This window comes from Zootoca vivipara, chromosome 8 (genome assembly GCF_965207765.1).
Source record: "Zootoca vivipara chromosome 8, rZooViv2.hap1.1, whole genome shotgun sequence".
Classification (NCBI taxonomy): domain Eukaryota; kingdom Metazoa; phylum Chordata; class Lepidosauria; order Squamata; family Lacertidae; genus Zootoca; species Zootoca vivipara.
In genome coordinates this window covers 7,367,275-7,388,134 of record NC_142591.1, presented here as the reverse complement: position 1 = coordinate 7,388,134, position 20,860 = coordinate 7,367,275, and the positions used below count along the sequence as shown (strand labels likewise).

Here is a 20,860-nt window from a genome sequence, read left to right as displayed (position 1 = left end):
CCTGACAGTAAGAGCTGTTCGGCAGTGGAATTTGCTACCAATGAGTGTGGTGGAGTCTCCTTCTTTGGAGGTCTTTAAGCAGAGGCTTGACAGGCATATGTCAAGCATGCTTTGATGGTGTTTCCTGCTCGGCAGGGGGTTGGACTGGATGGCCCTTGTGGTCTCTTCCAACTCTATGACTCTATGATTCTAAATACTCAATACTAGCCTACTGATGTGTTCTGTACATGCTCAGTGGCGCCAGGACGGCAAGCTCTCCTCGCTGGGCTAAGCAAACCCAGGCAAGGAAGGGCGGCTTTCTCCCAAAGTCATCACGGCAATAAGAATGGGAGCCAACTAGCGCACCTTTACCAAAAAGAGAAAGACCCCGGGCTAATGTTGAATATTCTATGCATGCTCCGCGGACCCGGGACGGCGCGCTCCCTTTGTTGGGTGAAGCGCGCGCCGCGCCGCGCCAGCCCCTTCCATTGCGACGCGCTCCGGCCTCGCGCACGCCCTTATGACGCCGCGCGCCCGCTCGGCCACTCGCTCGCTCGGTGCCCTCGGCGGGTGCGGCGGCATCGGCGGCGGCGTCCTGGGCGGGGATGGCCACGCCCGGAGCCCCAGTCCTGACACCTTCCCGCGGGGTTGGCCGCTCGGCGGGGAGGTGGACGACGGGGGCGGGCCCGGCTCCCCCTTAAGTATTTCCCCGCCGGCGCCCGGGCGCGCAGAGCTGAGCCGCGCTGGGAGCAAGCTGGCGTCGTCGGGGGCCATGAGTGCGCTGGCGTGGGCGCTGCGGTGCTCGGGGGACTTTTGGCGGCGCGTCTCCGGCCCGCAGGAGCAGCGGCTGCTGGAGGGGATGAGCTACGGGATGGTGGCGAGCATGGCGCTGGCGATGCTGGCGTCGCGCTACCTGAAGATCCCGTACGGGCGCTACGCGTCGTCCACCTTCGGGCCGCCCATCCCGGCCAAGGTGGCCTGGGCGCTGCAAGAGGCACCCGCCTTCCTGGTGCCCCTGGGACTCGTCTTGGGGAGCGATGGCGCCCGCCTCAGCTTCTGGCCCAACCGCTTCCTCCTGGCGCTGTTCCTCATCCACTACGCTTACAGGTGAGCATGGCTGTCGGGGTGGGGTGGGGTGGGGGGTCATTCTTTCCACAGTTTTATCCAATCCTTAAATTGTATGTTATGGCCTACATCCTGTGTCCATTTAATCATTACCGATTTTACTTCTTCATCTTTGGTTTCCCACTCCAAAAGGATATTATATGCTTTTTTTTTTAGTTTAGAATTTTCTTCTATCACTTCCTTTTGGAATTTAGTTACAGGTAGGTAGCCGTGTTGGTGTGAGTCGAAGCAAAATTAAAAATAAAATAAAAAATTCCTTCAGTAGCACCTTAAAGACCAACTAAGTTTTTATTTTGGTATGAGCTTTCGTGTGCATGTGGTTTAACCCACAGGTGGTGCAAATTTGGATAAAGCAGAGCCTTAGAGCGGGGAAAAACACAATTTCATTTTTGACCCAGATCTTTAAATGGTGCGTCAGACTTGATGGATTGTGGCAAAACTGCTTCCAATGACAAAATGCTATGCACTCAGATGCAGATTACCTGTAGGATGTCTTGTTAAAGAAAGGACACTGCTATTCATTGGTCCCAGTGAGGTGGGCGGGAGAGGAAAGAGAAGGGAAATCCCTCAATGGTTTATAAAATAAATAAATAAGGGTCATTCACAAGGAACACCAGCAGAAAGAACAATCTGCATGCCTGTTTTCTGCGTTATGCTGGAAGGTTGAGGCACACTGTGTTTCAGCAACACCTGGCTCATCTTTGGCTGTTACCTGCAGGAAAAAAACTCTCTCTTTCTTCATTTAAAAGGTTGGCGCTGAGTCACTAACAACTGTAAACCAGATTGTTGGAGAGGTCCAGAGAGACGCTCCTCCGTCTAAGTGTACCAAATTATCCAAACGAGTGATAGAATCACATCAGCAGTCTGTGTTCCCATCGTAATTGTCCCAGCCAAGTTCGGTGCTGTGTTGAAACAGATGCAATACAAGAAGGGACAAGCAGGGAGAATGAGAACAAGGGGTTTATTCAGAAGACATAGGCTTAAAAACTGATCGCAGCCACCGTCTAGATTACTCATGCTTTACAGGACGATATCTGGACATTTTTATTCATCTCAAAAAAAACCCAACCCTATCATTATTAAAGTGCTTCATTTCATTTGTCATTTACATTGAGTTCCTGACCCGCACCCCATTCCCAAAATAACTTCAGGCCCACATCCTCCCCCCACCAACACCACTTTGCAAATTTAAATTCTCCCACCTGAGCATAGAGGGTAGATTTAACCATTTTCTTCCCCTGCTGCAGCCTTCAGGAACATCTCTTTCTGAAGCTGGACTTTGCCGCTTCGGAGGCAGGCAGGCAGGGTCATGCGCGCGAGCCAGCCCTCTCGGCCCCCTACCCTCTTGGGCAGTCTCGGCGGGAGAGGGGCTGCTTCCCTCACCCCTGCCACGCTTGCCCCTACCAGCCCTCTGCAGGAGGAGGAGGAGGGGAGGGACCGCCGCTGCCGCCAAGAAGAGGGCAAGGAAGCGGCTGCAGCAGCTCCCGGAGCCGGGAAGGCAGCGTCCCCTACCGGGATAAATCCTTGCAAGTTTGCTGTCTTTACCTCCCAATTGCTTGCCGATCAGCTGCTTCCTTTCAACATCCCCTTCCTCTTTCTAAAAAAAAAAAAGCATGATCTGCTTTTCGCCTCTGGGCAATTTGGCTCCAGGGACCACACATTCGCTCCATAAGACGCACAGGCATTTCCCCCTCCCTTTTTAGGAGGGAAAAAGTGTGTCTTATGGAGCAAAAAATAAGGTACTTTACTTTTTTATATGCTTCTATCCCTACCATCTCTGTTATTTCTTTGCTTTCCGATTCTTTAAGTTTTTTTTTTTGGGGGGGGGGGTCTAACCCTGACACTCTCCCCTGTCGCTTGAAAATCCCGGTAGCGGTTGTCTCCTAGTCGGATGACCCGCTCTGCACCGCCATTTCCCTTCGCAGATAAACTGGAAGCTGGTAGGCAGACTAAGGCCCGGGGGACAGATCTGGCCCAATCGCCTTCTCAGTCCGGCCCGCAGACGGTCCGGGAATCAGCATGTTTTTACATGAGTAGAATGACCCCCTGCTGAAAAAGTTTGCTGACCCCTGATTTGATCATTGTGACCAGTAGCCACTGGTAGCTTCTTCTATTAAATTGTATAGCCCATTTCAAAGCCTCCACATCCTAGGGATGCAAATTCCATAGTTTATACCACTTGTGTGTAAAAATGCATTTCATTCTGTCTGCCCCAAAATTCCTACTATAGTCGTACCTTGGTTTTCGAACAGCTCCGTTCCCGAACATTTTGGCTCCCGAATGCTCCAAACCCGGAAGTGACTCTTCCGGTTTGCGAACTATTTTTGGAAGCCAAACGTCCAACTTTGGTATGCCTTTCCCTGCCCTTTCCCCTAATATGTGACCCAATTTGTAAGGTAAGCATTGTGAATTGGGGCCAGCTTAAAGGAGAAACCCAGTAGCCAGCATGACCAAGCCGCTTCTGGCGAACCAGAGCAGGACACAGAAGCACTGTTTACCTTCCCACCGGAGTGGTTCCTATTTATCTACTTGCACTGGTGTGCTTTCAAACTGCTAGGTTGGCAGTAAAGGTAGCAAACTGCAAATACCGTATAAGAATACGTATGCAGCAGCGCATGCAGCGAAATCTATTATAACAAACAGAGAAATTGGGCTGAAGCCCATTACACCTTTTCAGATACGGTGGTACCTCAACAACCGAACGATTCGACTTCTGAAGGTTTCGACTTCCGAAGTCGACAACCCTGGAAGTCTTTTCGCCGTGCGTGCGCGTTCTGCATCTGCAACTTACGAAGACGGCCGCAGAACGGATCATCTTCGTAAGTCGAGGTACCACTGTAATTAGATAGCAATGCATTCTGGGAAGCAGATGTTGAAACTTCCTTTTGCATAAATAAGGCTGAGGGTCTTCATACCTTTTTTTGCTGTCTTCTCCAGCGCCAATCCTATCATTAGAGTGAAGTGGCAGCTGATTTGAGTGGTCATGAAAGGGGAACCGTAGTTATTATTCACCGCAGTAGTTTGAAGTAATTGAAGTTTCTGAACAGTCTTCAGAGATTGCCCCATACACAATGCATTGCAATAATCTCACCTGGATGTTACCAGGGCAGGACAGGCTATTCTTTTTCAAGGGCGGTCACACCTGGCATTCTGCGTCACTGAAACCAATTAAGTCTCCAGTTAACAAATCCAGATACAGTGATACCTTGGTTCATCCGTTTCTCAAGTCCGTTCCAAAACCAAAGTGTTCCAAAACCCAGGCGTGCTTTCCCAATCGAAAGTAATGCAAAATGGATTAACCCATTCCAGACTTTAAAAAACAACCCCTAAAACAGCAATTTAACATGACTTTTACTATCAAATGAGACCATTGATCCATAAAATGGCACTCAAATTGGAAGCGTAGCACTCAAAACCGAGCACGTTCAACTTCCGAAAAATGTTTGCAAAAGGGAACACTTACTTCTGTGTTTGCAGTGTTTGGGTTCCAAGTTGTTTGAGTACCGAGGCGTTTGAGAACCAAGGTACCACTGTATTGTAAGTACCCACAGACTGAACCTGATGGGGAGGTGCAGTTTTGGCCAGACAGGGTGAACTTAATTTCCCAGGGGTGAGAAAGCACTCACATCCACTCTTGTCAGGGTTGAGTTTGAGTTTATTGATTACAACCAGTCCATTAATGATCCCAGGCACCAATTCAGCACAAACCGAAACTCTCCAAGGTAGGATCAGGAAAGTAGGTTGACTTTCAGTCAGTCGGAATGGTTGGAGCTTAGCAGTGTTTATCTAGAATGGATTATTTTCCTAGTTCCTATCATGCTTGTACACAGACACATCACAGAACCCCTGTTCCCCTTTCCAGTGAATTTACCACAAATATGATGTAGGGTGTGTTTTTTGGGGGGAGGGGGGGAGTACGTACCAGGGAGGACACATATATGCAGAGTTGCATACAGTATAGTCAAACCTTGGAATTGCTCTTACATGAGCAATCTTTCTGGAGCCAATCTTTACCTGGCTCCAAGGAAGCCAGAGTGCTTGCAAGCTCTTCACACCTTGCTTACCTGACTCTGGGATGCTATTGGACAGGCTCTGGGAGGTTCCCGTAAGATGATGATAATAATAATAATAATAATAATAATATTGGTTTATTTATTTATTAGTTATACCCTGCCCATCTGGCTGGGTTTCCCCAGCCACTCTGGGCAGCTTCCAACAGAAATATTAAAATACAATAATTTATTAAACATTAAAAGCTTCCCTAAGCAGATCCCTAAAAGATCTGTTTCCCTAAAAGATCTTGTGGGACTGTCTGAGCTCCTGTGAGATCTTGCAAGAGCCTCCCCGAGCATAGTAAGCAAGACTTTAAGGTTTTCTGCCTTGCATGCAACTAATTTGCAGGATTTCAACCAGCCAGCTTTCAGCTGCTACATGATGCAATTGTACCGCACTCCGTCATTTAGTCAGAACATTATATACACAAGTGGATCCAGATAAAATCCACACTACACCCATGATCTATATCTAATCTATAACTACTATAGAGTAGATCTAAATTCTGGTTGAAATCAGTGCAACAAGATAAACCATGAGTAACTTGCCCATTGGTTTTAACTACACTGATCTGGATCCAACCCTGTTAGTGGAATGCATAGGATTAAGCTAAGAGTACATTAAGAACAATCTGCATGAATGCATACTCAGATTAAGGTTAAACCCTGGTCTATCAGGAGTAGCACACAATACGTACAATGATTTCCAAGAGGTAAATAATGCTCTGTGCATGACTGCTTTGCAAGCAGATGCCTTTTAAGGGCTACACAATATACCGTAGGGGCACCTGAGTCCTTTGCACATGCATGTTTAATGAAATGCCTCTGCATTCAATGATTGGTGGTTGAAATGTTCTGTGCATGATCGATTCCTCCCCACATTGGGGAGGAAACAAACCATAATCTCGCTTGTCACTATTGCCAAGTGGTTACTTTCTCATGGTTTATTTACCGTATTTCATTTTTCTTTAAAATAAATAATAAAAGGAGAAACAAGAAGTGGGCTAGGGGCACAACCCCCCCCCCTTTTGCTATCGTAGTATAAGGGCTGCAGACTACTTCTTCAGGTGCGTATTAAGTCTGCTGTTTTGTCTAAAACAGACTAAGATTAAGGAAATGCTGAAATATGTGTCACTTGCACAACATCTTCAGAGGAGGGTTCTGCTTCCATAAGACCTTGGGAATGCAGCCGTCCCATACGGGGATCAGACTGCGGTTATCAGCACCACGCTTTAACCAACTGTGGAGGCTCCCAAGAGTTTTCAGAAGCCAGGAAAAACCAGAGTTTCAAAACAACAGAAGCTTCCATGAGCCTAGGGGGCTTCCCCATTGCAGGCAGTTGCCAACAAGCATGCAGCGCATCACAGGGGCAAGGGCAGCGCTCACACCCGCACGCACCCTCTCGCTTGCGCCCCGCTTTGTTCTGATCCATACCAGAGCAGGGAGGCACTCACAGTACCCTACGGCAGCCCGGCCTCACCTGCCGCTGCCTCGTGCACAGATGATGGAAGATGGCTTGAAGTGAGTTTCTTTGGGAGATACTGAAAAGCAGGACAAAAATAAGTAAATAAAGACGGCTGCTGCTTGGTGAGGCTGAAAAGGGAGGCCACTCGAACCAAAAGAGGCTTTCTTTTGCTTTTCGAGTTTTTGCAGCTTGCTGTTATTTTGGGGGTAAAGAAACCCTCTGAAAGACTGGAAATTTCCTCCTTCCGCCAAGGGCTGCGAGCCCTCCGGGTGGGGGGGGGGGCTGTAAAAAGCAAATGTAGCTGCGTCCATAAGCAAAACCGCAAATCCACAGGGTCAGCTTGTTTGGGTGATGGACATTCCCCTCAGGTCCATTTCTGAACCAAAGGTGGCTTTTTACTTGGCGTTTCCGTGCACTGCTCTGGTTCGCCAGAAGCGGCTTAGTCATGCTGGCCACATGACCCGGAGAAACTGTCTGCGGACAAACTCCCTTGGCCAGTTAAGCGAGATGAGCACCGCAACCCCAGAGTCGTTTGCAACTGGACTTAACCGTCGGGTCGTTTAAAACGCATTTAATTTTAGCAGCTAGGAAGATACAGGGTACACAGGCTTGTAAGTTGCAGTTTGACCCATGTGCTCGTACTAAATTAACTTTATGGGATTTGAAGATAGGCAGCCTTTTTTGCGGAAGAAATGGGTTGAATGCGGTGTGTGTGTGTGTGTGTGTCATTTGCTATCTTACAATTTAAATACTGTATAGATTACTAGCAAGTATGAAATGGTAGTATCTTCAATTACAGCCTTTGCTGGAGTCTCTATATATAGCCCATCTGCTTTGAGAGATTCAGTATCTCCTAAGATGTTGGAGGAAATTATTGGATCCTCCAATAATTTTATGAATGTTTGTTTGTTTGTTTATGACTGTTTGTTTGTTTGTTGGTTTGTTTATGAATGTTTAATGGAACTTCGTAAGGTACAATTTCAAGAACTCAGAGGTGCCTGGAATAGGTAATTAGAATGTAATATGCAGCCTAAAGAATGAAAAATTGCTTTAGAATATACACAGAATATTACCGTAGAATTGAAATAGCCACCAATCCAGCAATTATTAATTGAGTATATTGGACTCCACAACACTTGCATAGGAAATCACTGTCTAATAGAGATAAACATTGGCGATGTAATGCCTTGGTTGAGGTACATGATGCGAGCTTGTCCAGTGATGTACTGTTTCTGGTCTGAGGTTTTTATCCGCATTGGAATCGGTTTTGTATTGGCAAAATCACTGCTATTGGAAAATGTTTGTGTACTTCTAGAATATATTCTTGTAGGATGGGATTAACAGCAGGACAACAAAAGTGGGTTTTGTGAGCCCTTATGATAGGTAAGAGACTCATACTTCAAACTTGGATGGGTAAATTCCATGGTGGCAATTGAAAGTATTTCACACAGACTTAGATTTTTGTGTGGATACCTATCTGGGCATTTGGAGAGTTTATCTTAACTTACATATTTGACTTAAGATATACTGATGATTTATTGTACTGTACTCAGATTGTGGCTTTTTTCCTGTTTAGTATTATTTATATACTACTTTTAATTGTCTTTATTATTTTGTTCTCTTTCCTTTCTCTTCCTCTATTAAATTCGCAAATAAAAAAAAAAGATGAATAAATGAAAGACCAACTGGCACAGGGCCTGGAATTCTACTGCCTCACTGAGTCTCACCTCTGCTATCGCAGGATTAAATCCTCCCTCTGACACTGACTTGTCTATGGAGGGTTGTCGACCCAGTAGGTAGATTCTGAGGATTTCCTGTTTAGGAAAGTTTTTAACGTTTGATGTTTTATCATATTTTTAATATTCTTTTGGGAGCCGCCCAGAGTGGCTGGGGAAACCCAGCCAGATGGGCGGGGTATAATATTCGTAGTAGTAGTAGTAGTAGTAATAGTAATAAACAAACAAATAAATAACCCCCCCCTCCTCCTTCTTCCCTGGAAGTAGACTGGCCAGGTGCCTTGGAGATGAAGACATAATATACATCTAATATATAAAACAGATCTGCCTCCTGTTTCACTGTAAACAAAGAAGCTTTGCTTCCCGACCTACTGTTGCCAGTCATTTCAGTCTGATGAATGCTCTCCATTGCAGAAGCGACACCCAAGGGAGCCTGCTAGAGATGCCTGGGCCGGCTGAGATGAGGGCTCCGCCTAACGCTCTTGAATGATATTAGATCCTGGCTCTGCAAATAGTGAGAGGGGGAAAGCTTGCCTATTTCTGTACTGGATTTCTGGACACCCTTTAGTTGCACTCTAGGAATCATCTGGTGCATGAACTACTAGACTATTAATATCAAATGAGTGAAGTCACTCAGGAAACAATTATGTATAGGCTCCTCCCTCCTCCCTTGCCTTGCCTCTCAACAAGTCACGGGTGTCACCCTTCCCTGCCCCACCTTCCTGCAAGATGCTTAAAGGGACCCCTGACCATTAGGTCCAGTCGTGACCGACTCTGGGGTTGCGCGCTCATCTCGCATTATTGGCCGAAGGAGCCGGCGTACAGCTTCCAGGTCATGTGGCCAGCATGACAAAGCCGCTTCTGGCAAACCAGAGCAGCACATGGAAACGCCGTTTACCTTCCCGCTGTAGCGGTTCCTATTTATCTACTTGCATTTTGACATGCTTTTGAACTGCTAGGTTGGCAGGAGCTGGGACCGAGCAACGGGAGCTCACCCCGTCACAGGGATTCGAACCGCCGACCTTCTGATCAGCAAGCCCTAGGCTCAGTGGTTTAACCACAGCGCCACCTGGGTCCGCTTAGGTTAGGTTTAAATAATGTACGCTTAGGTTATTTAAATAATGTGCATGAGGTGCTTTGAGCACTTAAAACAGGGGTCAGCAAACTTTTTCAGCAGGGGGCTGCCCCTCAGACCCTGTGGGTGGCTGGACTGTATTTTGAAAAAATATATATGCCCCACAAATAACCCAGAGATGCATTTTAAATAAAAGGACACATTCTACTCATGTAAAAACACCAGGCAGGCCCCACAAATAACCCAGAGATGCATTTGTAATAAAAGGGCACATTCTACTCATGTAAAAACACGCTGATTCCCGGACCGTCCGCGGGCCAGATTTAGAAGGCGATTGGGCCGGATCTGGCCCCTGGGCCTTAGTTTGCCTACCTATGACTTAAAATGTACTTTATGCAATACTGCACGAGTTGCTTAAAAGGGATTCTGTTTTCAATAAGCTTGGAGCTTAGTTTTGTGTGTGTGTTGCATTTCTGTAACATTCAAAACTAACTAAAACCCTTAATTTTGCATTTATTCCAGGGCATTCATCTTTCCTTTCTTAATTCGTGGAGGAAAGCCAACACCCGCCATTACATTTTTGCTAGCTTTTGTCTTCTGCATGTATAATGGATACTTGCAGGGCCGGAGTTTGAGTAACTATGCAGAATTCTCTTCAGACTGGCCAACGACACTGCGCTTCATTCTAGGTGAGTAAGCTTAGGTACATACTAAATACGTTACAGACTTTCAAGTGTAGCCGTTGGCGATGGTTCCAGTTGAGCCTTTACAACTCTGAATGCTTCATAGGAGCTATTTTACTGCGCTAAAGTGGAAGCTGTTAGGCTTCTTTTTCTTTCCTTTGGGTCGAGATGACACCACCTGGAGTAATGCAGCTGAGTGCATCCCATTTTCTAATTTGAAAAGTAGCCCAATGGAAGGAAAACTGCTCTTATCCCCATATTTACAGAGAGGATGCCTGTTTGTTGTTCTCAGGCCTAATGTAGGAAGATATGTGTTTTTTGTAAATGTGAGAGTAAAATGTGCCACTAACTTTAATACAGGAGAAATTGTGCCTACTACTGATCAGAACATATAGGTAATTTTGTGGCCGTGCAAACGACCTTGTACAGAACATCATGAAGCAAGCAGATCGGAGACAGACGTACTTTGGTGCATTCTCATAACTTTCTGTTTTTTTTAAGGTTGTGTTTCTAAACCAGCATTCTAATATATTTTTTTAGGTTTTTCAGGGTGGCTAAGTGGCCTGCTGATTAATGTGCAGTCTGATAATATTTTGAGGAATCTCAGAAAACCTGGGGAAACGGGCTATAAAATACCAAGAGGTGAGTAATGTGTCATAGAAATCCCATGCTGCAAATGTGTCATTGAAACTTACATTATTTTATATTGAAGCATTCTAACAGTAAGGGTCCCAGAGACCCAACTTGGGTGGCAAGTTGCTAGTCACAGAAGTGGATTCAATAGGAGTAAAAGTGTTTTTTCTTATATTCTCTCTAAATTCCTGCACTCATAAAGCGGGTGTTTTTTTAAAATAATAATAATAATAATAATTTATTATTTATACCCCGCCCATCTGGCCGGGTTCCCCCAGCCAGAACACAATAAAACAGATTATTCCTTTTTGAAAATCTCTTTAGCTATTGCTGAGAGATCAGCTTTATTGACAGTAAAAGCTCTGCGGCTGCATCACTTCTCCTAGTTTTGTGTGCTCAAATCCCATTTAATTTCCATGAGAGTTAAGTATATGGAACTGGTTGGAAGGTAACCCAGTCCTACAGTCTTGACAAGGTGGTTACTACCTCTGCTGCATGCGAAAGTCCAAGCCAAGTCTGTGTCCCCCACCGCCATCCTCACTCAGCAGAAATTCAACAGCATTTAATGAAATGCAAATGCAGAAATAGCAACCAGTCTTGCCATTGCAGTGCTTAGCAACCGTGCAGCTCCTTATCAATGGCGACATTGTCTGTGATCTGCTCCATGTGATCTGCAGCTGTGTGCTTGGAAAGCACCAATCAGCCAGCAGCAATGTCACCTTACTTTTCTCCCCCAGATGCCCCTCACAAGGTAAAGACCCTGTAGGTTTATATGCAAAGGAAACAGAAGCCTTTCCCTCCTAGGCTCTTGAGAAACATGGAGAGCCAGTTTCAAGCTGTGCCCCTGCGGGGAACGTGCCTTAGCTAAAACGCAACGTTTTCGGTACAGCATGCATTTGATGCTGAACTTCCTGACAGTAAGAGCTGTTCGGCAGTGGATTTTGCTACCAAGGAGTGTGGTGGAGTCTCCTTCTTTGGAGGTCTTTAAGCAGAGGCTTGACAGCCATATGTCAAGAATGCTTTGATGATGTTTCCTGCTTGGCAGGGGGTTGGACTGGATGGCCCTTGTGGTCTCTTCCAACTCTATGATTCTATGATGGAGACAGGCACACATTTCCCAGTACTGTGGTTCACAGTCGTGAATTCCTGAGCTTCCCATTTCTTTGCCAAGTGCATGATGCAAGTACACTTGGTTTTGGGGCTCCTTTGTCCAAACAAGCCTGCAACTCAGTACATGTCTTCATTCTGGGATTTACTGCTAAAAATATAATTCCTTTGAATTAAATTGTATAGGTTGTTTTTCACTGAGGAGGGCCTCCAGAGGAATTTACAGGCATAGTAAAATACAAAATAATAAATAAAAATCCAGAAAGGTTTCAAGAGGGTTTATTTTCCCCACCCCACCCCCTGAGAAATTGCACACCCACCCTCAAAAGACAAATCCAAGCCACACACTGACAGCAGTACTCTTTTATCAGCTTACCAAACAGAGCTGGAGATGTGAGTTCGGTCCCCATTATGGGGAAGTGGAATATGGCCTCCCCTCCTGTTTTTCACGCCTGACCAAGCAAAAAAAAAAAAAAAAAAAAAGGAGATATTTGAACCCGCTCAGCCACAGCAGTACACAGGGAAACAGAGACACCACGGGGCATTTTGCTTTTGCCCAGCTCCCTCAAGACCCAACTATAAGCACTGAGCTCACATGTGCTTCAGAAGGAACCCATGTCGGGGGGGGGGGAGAACAGCTCAGGTTTCATGTGCAGGGGATCACAGGTTCAAATCTAAGGCCTAGTAGTACATGGGTAGGCAAACTAAGGCCTGGGGGCCGGATGCGGCCCAATCGCCTTCTCAGTTCGGCCCGTGGACAGTCCGGGAATCAGCGTGTTTTTACATGAGTAAAATGTGCCCTTTTATTTAAAATGCATCTCTGGGTTATTTGTGGGGCCTGCCTGGTGTCCTTTTATTTAAAATGCATGGTTATTTGTGGGGCCTGCATGGTGTTTTTACATGAGTAGAATGTGTGCTTTTATTTAAAATGCATCTCTGGGTTATTTGTGGGGCCTGCCTGGTGTTTTTACATGAGTAGAATGTGTCCTTTTATTTAAAATGTATCTCTGGGTTATTTGTGGGGCATAGGAATTTGTTCATTTCCCCCCCCCCCAAAAAATAGTCCGCCCCCGCACAAGGTTTGAGGAACAGTAGGCCAGCCCCCTGTTGAAAAAGTTTGCTGACCCCTGGCCTAGCGCATAGTTGAACCAATTTGTAAGAGTGCTGTGTGGCCCATGGCCCTAATGTCCCAACAGACCCAAACATCCCTCCCTATCCCCCCCATGCCGCCAGTGTCTCTATCTGGATCATCATGCTTTCTTTTTGTAACGGAAACCAAGGAACCACCGTGTGTTTAGCTGCACCTCCAGCTTGGTCTCAAGCTACCGTCTCTGACAAAAGCAGCAGCCAAGAAACGGAGACAACCATGTCTGAGTCAAATCTGTCCAGAAATAAACGATAAATTGCAAGAACTCAGGCCAGAAGAAGATGGGTTTCAAATAAATCTTCACAAGGTTTTATTGATGTGATGCGGAGTTTAAATAGGAATCAATCCCAATATTGAAGGCAAATAAAGGTAAATTCCAGTAAAAATCAGGACAAGGCCCTGTTTCGACTATTCTTCGTCAGCTGGAATATTGAGAAATTTGAAATAAATCTTAGAATAATTCTCCTTATAATAAAAATACATTCAGATCTCTAAACATAAAGATTTATCATATGTAAAAGACAGAGACTATGTTTAAATGAACATAACAGGTATATATGTGAGTAACTAACCTTACATCAAACTTACATTCTGTTTTCTAAATAAAGAGTTACAGTAAATTGCTTCTAATGTACAAAAATAGCTTGTCTCTGCTTTAAATGATAAACCATCTTAAAATAATAATCCTTATTTCAGGAATACATGTAATTTTCTAAAGACAAAGTTATATTGCTTATAATAAACAGAGGTAGCTTACCAAAGATTCACAGGTCAAAGTGTACCAAGTATGTTTGCCTTGCTAGCTCAAATTGTTTGCAGCATTTAAATGAAAGAGGAAATGAGGTTGTAACAAAATTAAAGAGACAGTATTACATCTATGCGTACTGAAATGTGTTAAGACAATTTAAAGGCATAGGATCATAGTCAAGTTCAATGTTGTTTCAAAATGCAAAGACGATTGCATTTTGATGGGGACCATCCTTTTCTCCCAGTACTAGATGCTAGTAGACCAGAGTTGCAGATATTTTTTGGTGAGCACCAGTAAGAGGAACCTCAAATCCTCATTGAGGATCTGACTTCTCATGTCTTGGAGCAACAACAACAAAGATTTAGTTCTTTCTTTCTTCCTAAAATCTTGTTCTGAGAAAACAGCTCCCCTCTGTCAAGAGTCTAAGTTGCTTCTCTTGTCAATGGAAGCGATAGGGACATGGCCGGAAACCATGACTTAATGCAGGCATCCCCAAACTTCGGCCCTCCAGATGTATTGGACTACAATTCCCATCTTCCCTGACCACTGGTCCTGCTAGCTAGGGATCATGGGAGTTGTAGGCCAAAACATCTGGAGGGCCGCAGTTTGGGGATGCCTGACTTAATGTAACATCAATATTGCTAAAAGTAGCTAAAAGTTGTTTTGCAACTGGATAACTACCAATACATTCGGATTTACAATGACTTAAAACTATCAGAGCATTAATTGCTACTACATTTTGTTCTACAGGAGGAATGTTTGAATATGTGTCTGGAGCCAATTACTTTGGAGAGATTCTTGAATGGTGTGGATTTGCTCTTGCCTCCTGTACCTTGGAAAGCACTGCTTTTGCTGTTTGTACATTCTTGATATTAGGAAGAAGGGCATATATGCATCACCAGTAAGTTTTCAGAATATCTGATTTCTCTTGAATTTTCATGTGGGAGTTTTTAATACATACATATTTGTTATTCTGTGATAAACCATACTTAAGGCTCCCCCCCCTTTGTATGGACATAGAACAGGCATCCCCAAACTTCGGTCCTCCAGATGTTTTGGACTACAATTCCCATCATCCCTGAGCACTGGTCCTGTTAGCTAGGGATCATGGGAGTTGCAGGCCAAAACATCTGGAGGGCCGCAATTTGGGGATTCCTGACATAGAACTTACGTTTATTATCTGTATTTGCTAAGGAAAGTGACAGGGAAGCTAAATATTGAGCTGGTTTAAATTATCATGATCAGGCCCTTCAGTTATTCACCTTTCCCTCCGTCTGGTACCCTCCAGATGTTTTGCATTAAAATTCCCATCAGCACAGCCATGCTGACTGGGGCTTATGGGAACTGTAGTCCAAAACATCTGGACAGTACCATGTCTAAGTCATTGATAAAAATGTTGAAGTATTGGGCCCAGGTTGAATCTTGCAGCACCCCATTTGAAACTTGCCTCAGGTTTGATGAGGAAGCATTGTGAGTACGCTTTGAGCATGATTTCCCAACCAGCTCTAAATCCTCCTGATTGTATTATCATCCAGCTTGAATTTAACCAGTTTGATAACCTAAATACAGTGGTGCCTCAATTTACGAATTTAATCCGTTCCAAAGGCACCTTTGTAGGTCGAAAAATTCGTAAGTCGAAAAGCACCATTGGAAACGCGGTTTCCCATAGGAATGCATTGGAAACGGAAAAATCCGTAAGTCGAAAAAAACCCTATCTAAAACTGCCGCGGTTTCCGTTCGGATGTCGAGAAATTTGTAAGCGTGCGGCCATTTGCCCCATTCGTAAGTCGAAAATTTGGTTGTCGAGTTGTTTGTAAGTTGAGGTACCACTGTATTATGTGGAACTTTGTTTTCCTGAACTCAAGATAAGTTACATTCCCACAGTCCGCTAACTCAGTAACCCAACCGATAACAAAGTAAACTTAATCTGGACACAAATCTGGATTATTATTGATAAATCCATGCTACTGATTTGTGGCTGTGGTGGCCCAGTTGTAAGAATGAACTTGGAACCAACTTCACTATTTTTTAAGTGTCAGGCAGAGACTTTAAAAAGCAAACAAAAAACTAGGCATTTTAACTGTCTTGATTATACACAGGTCGTGCTATCCAAAAACTCATTGTACGAAAATTCACTTATCCAAACTTATCCATACAAGAGGAATTAGTACCCAAACTAATAAGTACCCACACCAGATTCAGATATCCAAATAGCTGAATCTGCATGTAATACTATAAACAAATAAGCAGCCTTAAAACAAGCCTTACTTTTTTGTGTTTTACTAATCCATAGCAGCCATGGTGAGAGGGAAGGGAGGCGAGGGAAGGGAAGAGATTGGACAAATAAATGAGCAGTTTTCCCTTCCTTGTTTGCCTTTTGCAAGGTTTCAGGGGTTTTCCCTGGGATTTTACGGGGCTTTGTGACCTTTTAGTGTCAATGGTTGGGAATGCATTAGAAATTTCCCCTTAGGAATCAATGGAAATTGTGGACTCGTTATGTGAATGCTTGCCTAACAAACTATTTCCCAAGAACACATTGTGTTCAGATAGCGAGATCTGTGTATTTTAAACCAACTTTTAACTGTGTTGGTGCCTGCCACTTTTATGCTTTGGTGATTTTTTAAAAAGAGAAATATTAGATTACCTGCCCTTCACCAAAGAGTCCCAGGGTGGGTCACAACAATGTAAAATACAACATTAAAAATAGTTTAAAACATTACAATCAGAACTAGAATGGGTCCTAAAACAAATCTCAAATATATTGTTTTCATTTTGGTGCGGTAACTTTGTAAACTACTTTAAAACCCACATACGGTGATACAGAAATGTAATAATTAAATAATAATTGCATTGTTATCAAGTTGCTTACTCTGTAAGTAACCTGTTCTACGTGAATTTGGGTTCTAACATAAATTTGGCTTTTCCTGTTCTTACCGAGGCAGTTAAGAAATGTATTTGTATTCATGGAGATTTAAGAACATGCCTGGGCCTCATTCCAGATATATGAAAGGTGGAAATGTTCTAGTTTTATACAATTTGAGCCAAATAGTACTCCTCACTTCTTCTGCTTCTTCTCCTTCAGCTGGTACCTTGACAAGTTTGAAGACTATCCCCGCTCCAGGAAAATTCTAATTCCATTTATCTTCTGAGCTCTTCCTCACATTTGCTGCTGATTCTGAGCAATAGCTGCTGCTATGACGAATAAGAGAAGTTAATGTTCAATAAATGTTGGCTAAGTGGGACCTCTAAATACCCCTCAGGGCACTTCTAGCAATGCAAATATTAATGATGCAACAGGGACATTTTCCGTTATAAAGTATTCTTGAATTATAGGTGCTATACCGTAACTCTTTACCAGCTTATTATACCTCAACCTTTTACAACTTAACTTTCTCTAAGGAACTTAACTTTCTCTAAGGAAAATACCCCTTACTAGGTTTCCAAAAGATGTTGAAACCTTAACGTAGGTACCGGTAATTATTTTATACTTCTTATTATATTTGTCCTTCCTGTTTTCCTAATTTTAAGAAATCCAGGCAGTTAAGACTAAATTAAAAATATAGGGTGGTTGTCATTCTCGGAGCAGACCCACTGGAATAAATTGAATTTAAGTTCATTGATTTCAGTGGGTCTATTCCAGGGGTCAGCAAACTTTTTCAGCAGGGGGCCGGTCCACTGTCCCTCAGACCTTGTAGGGGGCCGGACTGTATTTTGGAAAAAAATATGAACGAATTCCTATGCCCCACAAATAACCCAGAGATGCAATTAAAATAAAAGAACACACTCTACTCATGTAAAAACACCAAGCAGGCCCTACAAATAACCCAGAGATGCATTTTAAATACAGTAAAAGGACACATTCTACTCATGTAAAAACATGCTGATTTGGGGACCCCTGGTCTATTCCGAGTATCACTTAGTCCACCCTTAATGAAAGACAAGGAACAAAAATATAAAATATAATAATATGAACAGTAGCAGGGCCATAGCGTTAAATGGCACCCTTCCCAAACAACTTAAGTTTTAACTCTCCTCAAAAAGCTTAACGCTCCTCAAAAAGGAGAGTAGTGGATGTTTTTTGGCATGGAGTGCCAGAGCCTATAGGGGAAACCTCTGGTTTTCTGGTGTTTTGCAGAGGAAGCAGCCTATCCTTGGGAACTTCACTAGTTTCCTTCTCTCAGGGATGAAAGACAGAAAAGAAAGCCTTTTACTGTAATGTTCATGAAATGAAGCACTAACAGGAATTCTATCATATGCTTTGGCACACTTTTTTTTTTTTAAAAAAAGAAGCCCGAATAGCTTTTCAGATACCTTTTAACTGAGTAAGTTTCTAAAGAAATGCCCGAAGTAACTGATATTATAGTTTGAAGTCTTCTTTATTCTGTTATATTTTACTCTAAGAAGACCCATTTATCCTAAACGGAACCCAGTAAGGCAGACACGTATATACAAAATTTTTTTGTTTTGTTTTAAAAGTGATGCCATTGAGATATCAAGATCAAAATTTGCAGGTAGCTCCTAGAAATATTAAATAATTAATATAATTATTGAAATTTTTTAATCATGTTAATTTTTAACCACTTTTTAAATTTTGTAACTTAACTTTCAAATGTAAAGTAAGTCTATCATGTGGCATATCATTTTAAAGCCCATGAAGTTCTGAAGAGATTGGTATTTTTAGTTTTGAAATATCTCCGTTCTCGGCTGAGCTGTTAAGGTTTTTGTGTAGCTCAGCAAGGCCAAAATCGTCGTCGGCTTTTTTTAAATTTCAAGCCACAACTCAAAAACAGGACGAGATAAAAAATTTGAAATTTTAGATTTAAACTTAGTTTGGATCATTCAACAAGTGTGCTAAATATTAAGAAAAATGGATGACATGAGGTAAAAAAAATTGGATCACTTGATATGGAATGACCCAACAATGGATGCAGCCCAATGGCATTCAATACAGAATGGGCATGTATGCAATTGCACTGCAGGGCTAGAATCCTATGCACATTTGCTAAGGGGCAAGTCTCCTTTAAATCAGTGGGGATTAGCCTATTTATGTTATGTGCTGCTGACTGCCTAGGAACAAATCACCAACAAGAGCTCAGGGTGTCGATTAGGGACTTCAAAAATACTTGCTGCTACTTAGAAGGTGATAACTGAAGAGGGATGCCTAAAGGTGTTGACTATTAGATTGACACTTGGGATGACTTTAGCCAAAGCCATAGAACTTTCTCTGGGCACACAAAAATGAGGACTCAAAAGCTTGGAAGATGACAGAGGCATTTACGCCGCATGAAGCCAATCCATGCATGCTATAAGAGAAGAGCACACGAGAAATGGTTGAACTATTGAGCTAGTTATTCCGGCAGGCATCTTAAGAGGTTTGGTTTTGCAGTTCTGATGAGAACTTTTTTGTACTGTACCTTTGCAAACCAGAGACTCTTGCAGTATATACGTTATTTAAATGAAATAAATAAATAACAATAAAAGCAAGGCTTATCTGCAACCCTACACAACCGCCATGCGGCCGCTTGCAGTAGCTAGAAGCAGCCTCTCTGAGAATCCATGTTGGTCAGAGAGATGTGTTGCCTTTTCTGTCGCAATTATTTTTGGTGTCTTAGCCAGAGATTTCCTTTCCCATCAGGGGTGGAGTCAGGAAGTTCCCCCTGCTAAAAGGCACTTGGTATAGATTTTTAATTTGCAGTAGGTTGCCCCACCTAGTGCTAGCGGGAGGAAGGACGCAGCAACTCTGTGGGAAAAGGGGTGGGAAGTTGACAAAAATAGCAGAAAAGACAACATTGTGTTTTGATTGTATAGGTTAGAAATGTTGAAACGTAATAAAATATAATTGGTAAAAAAATGACTGTATCTGCTGCCTGAATATATGAATAACCTTGCTGTCAGAAGCAGCCTCTGTATACCCCGTCTATCTTCATTCCACGTAATAAACCACTCTTCATTACTTTGTTGTGTGAACTTCTTTATTAGGCATGTTAACGCTGTACACTAATGTTCAACAGATACACTAATGTCCAACAGGTTATGTATTAACCTTCTTCTTTGGCAATCACTCGTAGCTGAGTAAGATTGTCTTCCATAAACACTGTTTTAACAATGAGTCCGTAAGTGACGGTGGAGGCCAATTATGTACAGTACATACGGTACATAAGCTCATAGGAAACTGCTCTGACAGGCATGGTAATCTCACACTGTTGAGCAAAACATTTAAGATTCAAACATAGTTCAACAGCTGAGCAATACTGCTCCCTACAGTTCCGAATGATCCTGTAATTTCAGGGAATATGAAAGTTTCCCAGTCAGTAATTTCACCAACTACTTTCAGCATGGTAGTTGCTTCTGGAAACCTTAAGGCAGTCTCATTTTAAGTTTAATTATAATAGACACTGACCATCGGTACTGACACGAATTCTAGCATCCAATACACTAGAAGTCTCTTAGCAAAACGCCTGGCCCAAGCTGGCCAAATTGGCAGGTCACAAGTGAATAATAACAATAACAACAACAACAACAATAATAATTGTATAGTATGTATACACTTTGGCCACCTCATGAGAAGAGAAGACTCCCTGGAAAAGGCCCTGATGTTGGGAAAGATGGAGGGCACAAGGAGAAGGGGACGGCAGAGGATGAGATGGTTGGACAGTGTTCTCGAAGCTAACAACATGAGTCTGACCAAACTGCGGGAGCCGGTGGAAGACAGGAGTGCCTGGCGTGCTATGGTCCATGGGGTCACGAAGAGTCGGACACGACTAAACAACAACAATGTACACACAGGAAGGGACTAGAAATGCAGGCCCCCACTATACAGTGGTACCTCGGTTTATGAACACAATTGGTTCCGGAAGTCTGTTCATAAACTGAAGCGTTCATAAACTGAAGCGAACTTTTCCATTGAAAGTAATGGAAAGTGGATTAATCCGTTCCAGACGGTCCGCAGAGTACTTAAACTGAAGCGTTCATAAACTGAAGCGAACTTTCCCATTGAAAGTAATGGAAAGTGGATTAATCCGTTCCAGACAGGTCCGCAGAGTACTTAAACTGAAGCGTTCATAAACTGAAGCATGGGTGTAATTGGTTCCGGAAGTCTGTTCATAAACA

The 20,860-nt window shown here is 43.4% G+C and overlaps 1 protein-coding gene across 2 annotated transcripts; it reads left to right on the top strand.

Annotated features, from left to right (window-relative positions):
- The first annotated feature begins 530 nt into the window (after positions 1 to 530).
- SRD5A1 (steroid 5 alpha-reductase 1) lies at positions 531 to 19,703 on the top strand. Of its 2 annotated transcripts, XR_015951613.1 has the most exons (6): positions 531 to 1,086; positions 9,955 to 10,121; positions 10,656 to 10,757; positions 14,501 to 14,651; positions 16,833 to 17,831; positions 17,918 to 19,703. XR_015951613.1 is itself a non-coding variant. In XM_060278065.2 (5 exons), exons 1-5 carry the CDS (start codon positions 752 to 754, stop codon positions 16,897 to 16,899), a joined length of 822 nt encoding a protein of 273 aa, XP_060134048.1. In that variant the 5' UTR covers positions 531 to 751; the 3' UTR covers positions 16,900 to 19,703. The 2 variants fall into 2 exon arrangements, 1 of the variants encoding a protein (XP_060134048.1); XM_060278065.2 differs by having other exon boundaries at positions 16,833 to 19,703.
- Positions 19,704 to 20,860: the final 1,157 nt, after the last annotated feature.